The 12,535-nt window shown below is 50.8% G+C and overlaps 1 protein-coding gene across 1 annotated transcript; it reads left to right on the forward strand.

The window, feature by feature from the left end:
- The first annotated feature begins 2,180 nt into the window (after positions 1-2,180).
- On the forward strand, positions 2,181-12,137 carry Selenbp1 (selenium binding protein 1). The gene is made up of 12 exons (XM_042681355.1): positions 2,181-2,279; positions 5,246-5,302; positions 5,455-5,567; positions 5,793-5,978; positions 7,068-7,188; positions 8,938-9,120; positions 9,351-9,529; positions 10,695-10,773; positions 10,860-10,981; positions 11,250-11,342; positions 11,499-11,617; positions 11,732-12,137. Exons 1-12 carry the CDS (start codon positions 2,276-2,278, stop codon positions 11,892-11,894), a joined length of 1,419 nt encoding a protein of 472 aa, XP_042537289.1. The 5' UTR covers positions 2,181-2,275; the 3' UTR covers positions 11,895-12,137.
- Positions 12,138-12,535: the final 398 nt, after the last annotated feature.

Consider the following 12,535-nt stretch of genomic DNA (forward strand, 5'->3'; position numbering starts at 1 on the left):
TCCGTTTTTTTTTTTTTTTTTTTTCTGCTTATGTGGTGCTGACGAATCAAACCCAGGGCCTCATGCATACAAGGCAAGCACTCTACCACTGGGCCACCTTCCCAGCCCCCATACAGTTTTTTAGTTCAAAGAGATTCCTCACTGGGCACTGGTGGCTCATACCTGTAATCCTAGCTAGTCAGAAGGCTGAGATCTGAGTATCAAGGTTTGAAGCCAACCTAGGCGGGAAGACTGTGAGACTTTTATCTCCAATTAACTACCAAAAATCCAGAAGTGGAGCTGTGACTCAAGTGGTAGAGTGCTAGCCTTAAGCAAAAAAGCTCAAGAATAGTGCCTAGGCCTGAGTTATCTGACAGAGAGAGAAAGAAAGACAGACAGAGAAAGGTCTAGTCTTGTTAGTAGAACTCTAACTTCTTGCACCAGAAGCAACAAGTGGTTCACAAAGCATTCTATAAGCTGCATTTGTCCCCTTGAAGGCCTCTCCTTTCTTGTAACTATTCCTGTCGCCCTTTCTCCTGGCAATGCTCTCAAGCCCAAACTGTACCCTTTTCCCTATCCAATAAAAGCCTCATATTAGAGCTTTCATCCAAGGAGATGAAAGCAGCTTCTGCAGACACGGTGTCAGCAGATTTCCTCCAGAGTGGGGACAGGGGTTTCCCTGGGCAAGCAGCCAGTGCTGAGGAAAGGGGCCCCTGGGTCTAAGGTAGAAACTAGTTTGGGAGGATTCTCTTGTCCTATCTCTGGTCCAAACCTTCCACCACTGGCTTCTCAGGAAGGGCAGCCTCAGAGGAAGTTAACGGGATCAGACCTCACACCTGCCTTGTACCCAGCTGTTCTGGTCACGGGCTGTCTCCAGGAGGGTATGCAATCTGGATAGTCACCGACTCTTCGACTCTTTGAGTTTTCTGGCTGAAGTAGCTGAACTTTTCCAAGATAGACAAAGACCCTGAGGGTTTTCTAACTGTCACAGCTTCTGGGCTAGGAATGGTAGCATGTGTTAATCTTTCCTCAGACTCTGCCCTCCAGCCCCTGGGGCCTGTTGAGGCACTGGACTGGGAGATGAGGGGGAGGCACTCCATTTTCACTTCCCGAGGTTTACGAGGGTAATCGAAGATAATAATGGTCACTGCCTCCTTTCTTGTACTTCAAAGCTCAGCTCGGGGCAAACAAACTGAATGGTTCTGGGAAAAGCAGAGCCTGAATCCACCCTCAAGCCTGGCTCTGTTGGGACAGCTAGGGCAGGAAGAAAGTTGAGGAAGAGGGGCTGGGAAGGTAGCTCAGCAGTAGAGTACATGCCTTGCAAGCATGAGGCCCTGGGTTCGATTCCTCAGCACCACATAAACAGAAAAAGCCGGAAGTGGCGCTGCAGCTCAAGCAGTAGAGTGCTAGCCTTGAGCTGAAGAGCTGAGGGACAGTGCCCAGACCCAGAGTTCAGGCCTCATGACTGGCAAAAAAAAAAAAAGAAGAAAGTTGAGGAAGACAGTTCTGGCTAAGAAAGACTATGTCTTCTGGAGCATCAGTGTCTGAAATAGGACAATAAGGCAGAACAGACCCTGGCTGTGAAAGAGGGACAATTGGGCTCACAGTCCTGGATTCCCCACAGTGCCGAGACCCGACCAAATACGTAGATGATCATTTGGAGACACACAAACATGTGTGTATATGCTTACACAAGCATTAATACCCCGACAAGCACACAGTCACACACAAACAGACACAAATCCAGACGTAGGTATGTTCACACAGACATACAGTCACTCATAAGCACAAGTTCACATGCAAGCACAGATATAATTCATGTAGGTATCTATACAAATGCACATGCACGGGAACACATAGGTACCTAGGAGCATGCGCATGCGCACGCGCACAGCGCGCGTGCGCGCGCGCGCAGCGCGCGCGCGCACACACACACACACACACACACACAAATGCCAAATGCAATGCCCAGGCACCCACTGAAGGCACAGACCTAGATGCATGTGCCCAGGTTCCCACACATAACGCACAAACACACACCCTTGAACTCAAACACTAGTGGCCAGGCTGCTTGAGCTCACTCTGGCCAGCTGCCCTGGGAAGTTCATCCTGGACTGCAGCCCAGTCCCTCCCCTCGCCTCACCCCACCTCCCTAACTGCTTGTATAAATTCCCTCCCTTTGCCCCTTCCACAACACAGCCCTGCTGTGACACCCGGACATCTTGCCTCACCTCACCTGGCTTCTGCCCACTCCTGGCAAACCCATCAGGACCAAATTGGATCAGCCAGTAGCAGCATGGGTAAGACTGTGCATTGCCCACCCTGTTAGTTTGAAGGGTCTTCCCTAATGGAAATGACCCAAAACTGGGGGAGGGAGCAGTTAGAGGAGAAAGAGCTGGACTTATCTTTGTACCACAGACACACACAGGTGCATCTGCATATGTATGCATGCTTACACACACAAAGGCAAGCACAACTCGTGGAACCTAGACAGCTCACACACACCAGCTTAGCCCAAGTTCTGAAGAAGGGCAGAGGGTTGGCTGGGAAGGGTGGTCCTGGGCTTCTCCTGCTCATTCAGCAGGAGAGGGGCTTCCTAGAGCAAATGATGGGGGGAATTCATAGAGGGGCTGCTACAGACAGTCCTGGTTTTAGCCCTAGGCTGGCTTCTGCCTTGGGAGGGTTGTAGGGAATGCCAGCCTTTGGGGTTTGGGTCTCTAGCTGCTTCATACTACCAGTCCCACTGGGAACAAAGTGAGTCCCCCAACCTCCACCCTCGCTTGCTCCCTGGGGACCTGTTTCTTTATTCCCTTGGAGCTGGCTTTTCTCTGGGCTGGCATAGAAAACCCACTGAGCTTTCCCTGGGTTTATTGTGAAGTCAAAATGTGCAAATACCTTGCTTGAGCTGCTGGGGGGGGGGGCAGTTGTAACCCCCAGAAACTGAAGAGATGAAGATACTCCCTGCAATTGAGTAGCCTTAGGGTCTAACCTTAAGGAAGATTGAGAGGGATGAGGGACGGAGCTGCTGGGGAGATGCTGTGGAAAGAGCTTTCATGGCACCTTTCCTTCTCTCTCACTCTCTTTATAGTGTTTGTTTATAAATCTCCCTCCTGTTTCCAGCAACTTCTTTCCCCTCCTCCTGGAATTACATGCCAAGCCCTGCTATAGCAACAAGCCTCCCAAATCCCTAATTCTATTTCTTGGGACTGGTGTGTTTGCTTGCTCTCTCCCTCCCTCCCTCCCTCTCCCCCCCCTCTCTCTCTTCCTCCTTCCCTCCCTCCCTCCCCACCCCCCCCCCACACCCCCCCAACCCCCAGCATGGAATATTGCCTAATACGCTCTCCCTACTCATATTTTTGCAATCTTTATTTCAGCCACATGAAAAACTTTTGCTTACATTGTAATTCATATTTCTACACTATTTCTACACATTTCTTTTTTGTATTTTCTTACTTGGAAAAGTGCTGTGATTATGTTTGGTAAAAATCCATCTGGATAAGTTGGTTGGTTATATTATCTTCTCCTTTGGGGAAATGAAAGAAAGTGGAACTGGAAGCCAGGCTTCTGGAATCGGATGCTGTTGCTGCCTCCTGGTCTCCGAAGTTATTTGGCTCTCAGGCACCAGTCAAGGCTCCACTCTGGCTACTCCTGGATTCTCACTTGTGGCCATGAGACCTGGCAGGAGTTGGTGCCAAGTCCTGTGAACTCCACTCCCGGATTTCTTTCGGCCTGCAGTAAACAGTCTCCCCAGTGTGTCCTTCAGCTCCTCCTCCTGGCAGGTCCTAAACTTCCCAGTTTAGGGTCCTGGCCACTGTCCTTCAGAGGCAACTTTGGTCCAGTGGGTCAACATGACCTTTCTTCCCAGACTCCAGGTTCTGAGTGGGCTGTTCCCCTACAGGTGGAAGGGAGGGGAGAGAAAGTGGACTGAGGACACCTAGCCTTGACCACCCCCCACCCCCATCAGTTATATAACCCAGGATGTGGTCAGGAGCCTGGCTCAAGACCAGAGAGAAAGAGAAGCAGGAAGTATGCCAGGCCCCTGCAGTGGAAGTGTATTGGTAGAGGGTGTTGAGACCAACACCTTCCAACACCCTACTTTCTTTTCTTTTCTTTTTGTCTGTCATGGGGCTTGCACCGGGGGTCTGGCTACTGTCCCTGAGCTTCCCCCCCCCCCCGCCCCCCGCTGTTGTGGAGCTTGAACTCAGGTCATGGGTGCTGTCCCTTGAGCCCTTTTACTCAAGCCTAGTGCTCTACCACTTTGAGCCATACTTCTACTTCAGGTGAAGCTAGGATTACAGATGTGAGCCAGGGGTGCCCTGCCCTGCCCTGCCCAAGCTCAACCTGCTCCTTTCTCCCTAAATACTGCTCCCTAAGAACAGCTCCAAGCAGGCTGCAGGAGGCTACACACGTGACTACCCCACCTTGTCTAAAGCCTTCTAGAACTCTTTGTGGGTTTTTTGCTTTTTTTTGTCAGTTGTGGGGCCTGAACTCTGAACTCTGGGCCTGGGCGCTGTCCCTCAGCTCTTCAGCTCAAGGCTAGCGCTCTACCACTTGAACCACAGCGCCACTTCCATTTTTTTCTGCTTATGTGGTGCTGAGGAATCGAACCCAGAGCCCCATGCATGCAAGGCAAGCGCTCTACCAATGAGCCACCTTCCCAGCCCTGTTTTGTTTGTTTTATGGTGCTAGGGATTAGTCTAGAGTCTTGCATATGGCAGATAAGTGCTCTGTCCCTAAGCTATATCTCTAATCCTTATGTTTTTGAGACTAGGTCTTGCTATGTGGCCCAGGCTAGCCTTGAATTCTCCATCCTCTTGCTTCAGCCTCCCCGGTGCTGGGTTTATTAGAGAGCACTACTACACCTAGTATATCATGTGGTAGTCTCATTATTCTCTTTCCATAGATGAAGTAGCAATTGAGGCCAGGGATTAGGTAACTTACCCAAGTTCCTATGGCTAGGCAGTAATAGGCTGTTAGGACGTGAGTTGTGGCTGTAACTATAGCACATAATAGTAGGCATAAGCACAGCCTCTACTGTGCTTGGCTGGGCTTGCCTCCTAGGCCCTACCAGAGTATTTATCCACCTTCAGGTCTGGACCTTCCAGCTCTTCTGCCACACCCTCACAGGGTAGGGAAGGGCAGGAAGGGGGGCTGGAGTGGGGACCTGGGCAGCATTGGGTCTGCCCAAGCCTGCCAGGTATGTAGGAAAGAGAGCCTTCATCCTCCTGAGCAGGCCCCCTGCCAATATGTCCCATTGTTTCTACAGCTACCAAATGTTCCAAGTGTGGCCCTGGCTACCCCACTCCTCTGGAGGCCATGAAAGGTAACTGCCCCATGTCTGAGAACCACTGACCCTCCACTGACCCCATGGTTGCTAGGGTTGGGGAACCTCAGGCCTGGCTTCCCTCCCTTGACCCACACAAGACTGCCATCCTTTCCTATCCTACCATCCCTACTGGCTGCTTTCTACCCCAGGACCCCGTGAGGAGATTATCTACCTACCCTGTATTTACCGAAACACGGGCACCAAGGCTCCAGACTATCTGGCTACAGTGGATGTGGACCCCATGTCTCCCCAGTATAGCCAGGTGAGGCAGGGTGGGGATGTTGGCATCTGTGAGACTCCACCCCTAGGCCTGGTGCCAGAAGACTTCCCTCCCTTAACTAGATCCTTCTTTGTTCTCGGCATTCACTGCACAAGGTTGCCCCCACCCCCCACCCCTGCCATGGGACAAGGGGAGTGCTGAAATCCAGCCTGTGGGGGGGAGCACCTTTTCCAAAAGAGCACCCCCTCCTTGCCCCCTCCATCCTAGGTCATCCACCGGCTACCCATGCCCCACCTGAACGACGAGCTGCATCACACAGGATGGAATACCTGCAGCAGCTGCTTCGGGGACAGCACCAAGTCCCGCAACAAACTGGTGCTGCCCTGCCTCATCTCCTCCCGCATCTACGTGGTGGATGTGGGCTCTGAGCCCCGCGCCCCAAAGCTGCACAAGGCATGTCCTCTGCTCTTCCATCTGGGAGACCCTAACCACCCAGGGCGGGAAGTCACCCCTAACCAGGCTGCCGCTCACTCTGGCACAGGGTCTTGCTCAGCAGCAGGGAGGGGGAGGGCAGTCTGGAGAAGAGTTACCTAGGCACATTGATCTCGCATCACCCAGTTGTTCAGCCAGAATGCCAGAGGGAAGAGGCTTCTTTTACAGAGAAAGAAGAGATCCAGTTTGTCGTCTCTCCCTGGCCCTCACCCCCCACACACCCAATTAAGAGCTCAGAGTTTCCCTGAGCGGGAGCCTTCAGACCTTCCTCTTTTTTTCTTTTTGCCCATCCTGGACCTTAAACTCATGGCCTGGACACTGTCCTTGAGCCTCTCTGTGCTCAAGGCTAGCACTCTACCACTTGAGCCACAGCTCCACTTTCGGCTTTTTCTGTTTATGTGGTACTGAGGAATCAAACCCAGGGCTTCATGCATGGTAGGCAAGCACTCTACCACTGAGCCACATTTCCAGCCCCCAGACGTTCCTCTTAACACAAAGCTAACACTTTGTGTTAGCCTTGTAAATGCCCAGTGGGCATTTACCCCACTGGGAGGACATCTTTAGCAGTCTGACTTTCCCTTGCTGTTCTGTAGAAGTTACCAGATTGAATCTGTACCATCTACCTGTAGGAACAGAGTTGTTGAAATTTCCTTCAATTTTTTTTCTTTTTGTTGTTGTTGAAATTTCCTTCTATTTGTGTGTGTGTGTGTGTACGCATGTACCAGTCCTGGGGCTTGAACTCAGGGCCTGGGCACTGAGAATTTTTTTGATTAAGGCTAGAATTCTATCCTATGAGCCACAGTTCCACTTCTGACTTTTTGGTGGTCAATTGGAGATAAGAGTCTCACAGACTTTCCAGCGTGGGCTGGCTTTGAACTGGGATGCTCCGATCTCCTGGGTAGCTAGGATTACAGGTGTGAGCCACTGGCACATGGCTCCTTTGATTTTTCTTTTAAAGGAAAAGTGCCAATAAAATAGGGATGTATGGGGATAAAGAATGGGGACTCCAGGCTAGGTAATGTTCTGACCCCATTCCACATCCCTGTCTAGGTTGTCGAGGCCAAGGAGGTACAAGCTAAATGTGACCTGAGCTACCTGCACACCAGCCACTGCCTGGCCAGTGGGGAAGTGATGATCAGCACCTTGGGAGATCCCAACGGCAATGGCAAAGGTATCTGCTGGCACTGGGAGCCTGTAAAAACTTCTGCAGCTATGAAGGTGGGGGGGGGGGGGTGTTTGTATGTGGGAAATAGTTCCCAAGGTTGGGGAGCCATGGGATAGAGATTGGAGGAGATCCAGCTGGTGAGGCCCATCCAATGTTTTATAAGTTGTATCTGTTATTACTACAAAGATGTACTTTGACTGATGGGTTCAGTTAGAAGTACAGCCAGAATGGGCTGGATGCAGATGGCTTACACCTGCCAGCCTAACTACTTAGGAGGCTGAGATTAAAGGGTCACAGTTCAAGACCAGCTTTGGTAGAAAAGTTTGAAAAACACCTTCTCAATCAACAGCTGGGCACAATGACACATGTCTATTATCCTAAGCTACAGGGAAAGCTAAGATCAGGATGGTTATGGGTAGGGCAACCTTGGTAGAAAAGTCTGTGATACTCCATCACAAACACAGCTAGATGTGTTAACACTCACCTGTCATACCCGGGCAGGAAGTAAGACCCTGTCTCAAAAATAACCAGTGCAGCCAGGCGCTGGTAGCTCACGCCTGTACTCCTAGCTACTCAGGAGGCTGAGATCTGAGAATCATGGTTCAAAGCCAGCCTGGGCAGGACAGTCCATGAGACTCTTATCTCCAATTAATCACCAGAAAACCAGAAGTGGCACTGTAGTTCAAGTGGTAGAGTGCTCGCCTTGAGCTGAAATGCTGAGGGACAGTGCTTAGGCCCAGAGTTCAAGCCCTATGACTGACAAAAAAAAATGAAATAAAATAACTAGTGCAAAAGAGGATGGGAGGAGTAGCTCAAGTGATTCAGAACTGCCTAGCAAGCACAAAGTCCTGAGTTCAAACCCTAGCTGGTACTGCTACACACAAAAAAAGTCCTGTTATGAGAAATATACATGGAGACATGGCCCCAGAAAGTACAGACACTTAATACCAACCTTTGTGGATTATAGGCAAGTTTCTCAGTCCTTGAGAATCTTTATCTCATTTATGGTCACGATCAAAACTGACACTTATAAAATGTCTATTGTGTACCAGCTAGAACCTATGAGGTAGGTGCCATTAAAATTCATTTTGCAGGTGAGAAAATGAAGTCATGGGCTGGTTAAGTGACTTACCCAAGGTCACCCAGCCAATAAATTACAGAGCTGGAACTCAAATCCAGCAATTTGGCTCTAGAATCACTCCTTTGTTGGTAGTACTGTGGTTTTCAATACAAGGTTTCCTGGCTCAACAGGAGACCACACGCCCAGCTTTTCCTTTATTCTTTTGTTGAGAACCATGCTATCCTCAAACTCTAAGATCATCCTGAGTGTCGGAATCACAGGCACGCACCATCACACTTCACTTCTGGCTCCAGAGTCTATGTCCTAATTGCCACTATGTATTGCCTCTCTCAGATTTCACCAGAGACCTCCATTCCAGCTAAGGGCTCTGCACTAGATGTCACCTGACTACCTTGTCCAGATGGAAAAGATACAACCTTAGGAAGCTAGGAGTAACTTAGTAAGCCTACAAGTAGACAGCTGGTTGCATTTGCAAAGATGTATCAAGGAACCATAACATACTCAGCAAAGGAGCAACATATTTTGAGCAACAAAGAAATATTTGCTCTGGGGGGGGGGGGGGGGAAATGCAGGGAGCCAGTGCAGTTTAGACTCTAGGAGAAACTCTGCTGTGGCTGGGGGAAACTGGGCAAGAAAAGCCCTCGACCTTACTGGCCTCCTTCTCCCCTGCACAGGGGGTTTTGTGCTCCTAGACGGGGAGACCTTTGAGGTGAAGGGGACGTGGGAGCGGCCTGGGGGTGCCGCACCCATGGGCTATGACTTCTGGTACCAGCCTCGACACAACGTCATGATCAGCACCGAATGGGCACCTCCTAATGTCTTAAAAGATGGCTTCAATCCAGCTCATGTGGAGGCAGGTGAGAACCACCCCAGGGTCTGGCAGGAGCCTTGGGCCCATGTCCTCTGTTTCTTTTCCCAAATACCCCTCCAGACCTACAGCCCTCTTTTCTCCTTCCTATGGATACAGACTGTTGGAGTAATGGTAGATTTGGTCATGTCCTCTGAACCCATTTTCCAACCCTCTGCCCTAGTCTTTGCCCTCTGGCCCTGATTCTGAGACTAGTCTTGGGTCTCACCCTCACTCCAGGACTATATGGAAGCAGCATCCATGTGTGGGACTGGCAGCGCCATGAGATCATCCAGACCCTGCCTATGAAGGATGGGCTCATTCCCCTGGAGGTCCGCTTCCTGCACAACCCAGACGCTGCCCAGGGTTTTGTGGGCTGTGCCCTCAGCTCCACCATCCAGCACTTCTACAAGAATGAGGTGACTTATGCCCCTCCCAGCAGGCTCAGCACCTGTGGCCAGGCTTCAGGGCCCATGCTCCCTGGTTCCACCAGCTCAGGCTTCTCCAGGAACAAAAACAAGGCCACATGCCCTGCCTCTCTTCTCTTGGTGCCAGACTCATCTGAGTCTGTTTTTTGCTGCCACAATTAAATATCACAGACATGGGAATAAAGAATAGAGGCTCATGAGTCTAGTGGTTGAAAATCCAAGGTTGAGGAGGCGTATCTGGTAAGAGCTTTCTTACTAGTGGTGATTTGTGTGTGTGTGTGTGTGTGTGTTTATATGTGTGTATACGTGCACATGCATATGTCTGCATGCACACACACACACAGGCACATGATCCTGAGGCTTGAACTCAGGGTCTGAACTCCATCCCTGAGCTTTTGTGCTCAAGGATAATACTCGACCACTTGAGGTACAGCTCCATTTTTGGCTTTTTGAAGGAAAGAGTCTCATAGACTTTTCTTCCTTGGGCTGGCTTTGAACCGTGATCCTCAGATCTCAGCCTTTTGAGTAGCTAGGATTACAGATGTGAGCCACCAGCTCTTGGGCTAGTCCTGAGACAGCATAGGACACCACCTGGTGACAGTGGCATGTATAAGAGAAAAATTAGCCTTTATAACAAACCCATGCAGGAAATAACCCATTAACCATCCCTCAGAGATGGGGACCATCTCTCTGCCAAAGGCCACTTGGATACTTATAATGATCAATACAGGAAGACAGCCAACAAGCACAGAAGAAACCTTACATGTCTACCTAGTAGACCAAATGCTTTGGAGGGGCTTATATGGCCTTACAATGAGGATTACATTTCAACATGAGTACACTTGAAGCCAGGTTTGAGCAAAAAAGCCAGGTGATGGCATGAAGCCCTGAGTCTAATACTGTCACACAAGAAAAGCATACTTGAAGCCTAACTGACCATATTATTAGGCTGATTCACAAACAATTTAGTGATCTTGTATGTCAGGTACTTCTGACAAGAAGCGCCAGCCATGTCATGGGGAAGCAGTCACTTTCCTGCCTTAAGGAAGGAGACCCTACTGGCAAGAAGACCCTGCTTCTACAGGCTTCTTCCTAGCTCCTGACTGATGGGTGCCGCTCTCTGCCTCCTAACCCCATCCTCCACTCTCTGCTGTAGGGAGGTACTTGGTCAGTGGAGAAGGTGATTAAGGTGCCGTCCAAGAGAGTGAAGGGCTGGCTGCTGCCAGAAATGCCAGGTGAGTGCTTAGGAGGGGTGGAATCAGAAGCTTGATTCCAGCCTGGGAAGCAAGAGGCCTTTAAGCACCTGAACCCACTCTCCCAGGCTTGATTACCGACATCTTGGTGTCACTGGATGACCACTTCCTCTACTTCAGCAACTGGCTGCACGGGGATGTGCGGCAGTATGACATTTCTAATCCCTGCCAGCCCCGCCTCGTGGGACAGGTAGGGACTGAGCAAGAAAAGGGGAGGAGGGGGGAGTCTGCGATGGAAAGAAGGCTGTGAAGGAGCTGGAGGAGGATGAGGGAGGAACATGTAAAGCGTAACTGTAGGCCAAGGGAAGAACCAGGCTCAGGATGGTGGAAGCCAGGGGGGACAAAGGGTTGTGTGTAAGAGTGAAGGGCCCTCCCAGAGGCAAGCTGCTTCCTACCATGTCTGTGCCTCTCATGATTGTCCCCCATTTTGTCCCTTGCAACCCCCCCACCACATCCAGATCTTCCTGGGGGGCAGCATTGTTAAGGGAGGCCCTGTGCAAGTGCTAGAGGATCCGGAACTGAAGTGCCAGCCAGAGCCACTGGTGGTCAAGGTGAGGACTGACCCCTCTTTGCAGGCCCCCCTTGCCTCCGCTGCTCAAGGAGGAAGGAGGGCACCTGGGAGCATGTGTTGGGGATGTGGGTGCTGCTTGCAGTTCCCTCCTCAGATCTGGGTGCTACCTTGTGGTCTAACCCTTGGTTTCCCCCAGGGAAAACGGGTGCCTGGAGGCCCTCAGATGATCCAGCTTAGCCTGGACGGCAAGCGTCTCTACCTCACCACATCCCTGTACAGTGCGTGGGACAAGCAGTTTTACCCCGACCTCATCAGGTGAGAGGTTCACCTCTCCCACCCTCCTTTCCCAGAGGCTTCCTGAAGACTCCTGTCTCCAGGAACCCACCCTGTATAACTCAGCCTCCTTTACCCCCTTCCTCTTTCTACCAGGGAAGGCTCGGTGATGCTGCAGATTGACGTAGACACAGTAAATGGAGGCCTGAAGCTGAATCCCAGTTTCCTGGTGGACTTTGGGAAGGAGCCCTTGGGCCCAGCCTTAGCCCATGAACTCCGCTACCCAGGTGGTGACTGCACCTCTGACATTTGGATCTGAAGTCTGACCTTGGAGCCTCTTCTTCTACATCCTCAGCCTCCACTGGAGGATGAGCTTGGCTTCACTCTGCTTGCTCTTGAACCTGACCTGGGGCAGAAGCCAGTTGCCTGTTGGCAAAGCCAACAGTGACGTTCCAAACATGTCAAATGCCATCTCCCTTCCTGACCACTGTTGCTCATTGCTCACTGTGCTGTTTTTACACAAGCTCTCAGAAGCACTGGGAAATAAACTACTCTCAGATTATCTTGTCTCTGGGGACACCTGACTCCTCTTCTGCTCACCCATCCTTTCCTGAATGGAGGGGCCTGGAGAGGATTCCAAGGGAGTCAGTAATGATTACTTCACACCAGGGATGATAATGACACCTCAATTAAGATTGGGGATCAGGGGCTGGGAAGGTGGCTCAGTGGTAGAGTTCTTGCTTTGCATGCATGAGGCCCTGGGTTCGATTCCTCAGCACCAATAAGCAAAAAGAAAAAAACCGGAAGTGGCGCTGTGGCTCAAGTGGTAGGGTGCTAGCCTTGAGCTGAGGGACAGCGCCCAGGCCCAGAGTTCAAGCCCACGACTGGACCCAAAAAAAAAAAAGATTGGGGATCATATAGAACTTAATAATTTGAAGTGTGATTGCCACAAGGAGACCT

Source organism: Dipodomys spectabilis, unplaced genomic scaffold (assembly GCF_019054845.1).
Source record: "Dipodomys spectabilis isolate Male_0828 unplaced genomic scaffold, ASM1905484v1 ptg000069l, whole genome shotgun sequence".
Lineage (NCBI taxonomy): Eukaryota > Metazoa > Chordata > Mammalia > Rodentia > Heteromyidae > Dipodomys > Dipodomys spectabilis.

Bases quoted from the DNA above. Each gene is read 5' to 3' on its own strand.
- Selenbp1 (XM_042681355.1), top strand. The intron at 5,568-5,792 runs GTGAGGCAGGGT...CCTCCATCCTAG, and splicing joins TGTCTCCCCAGTATAGCCAG to GTCATCCACCGGCTACCCAT. The intron at 5,979-7,067 runs GCATGTCCTCTG...ATCCCTGTCTAG, and splicing joins GCGCCCCAAAGCTGCACAAG to GTTGTCGAGGCCAAGGAGGT.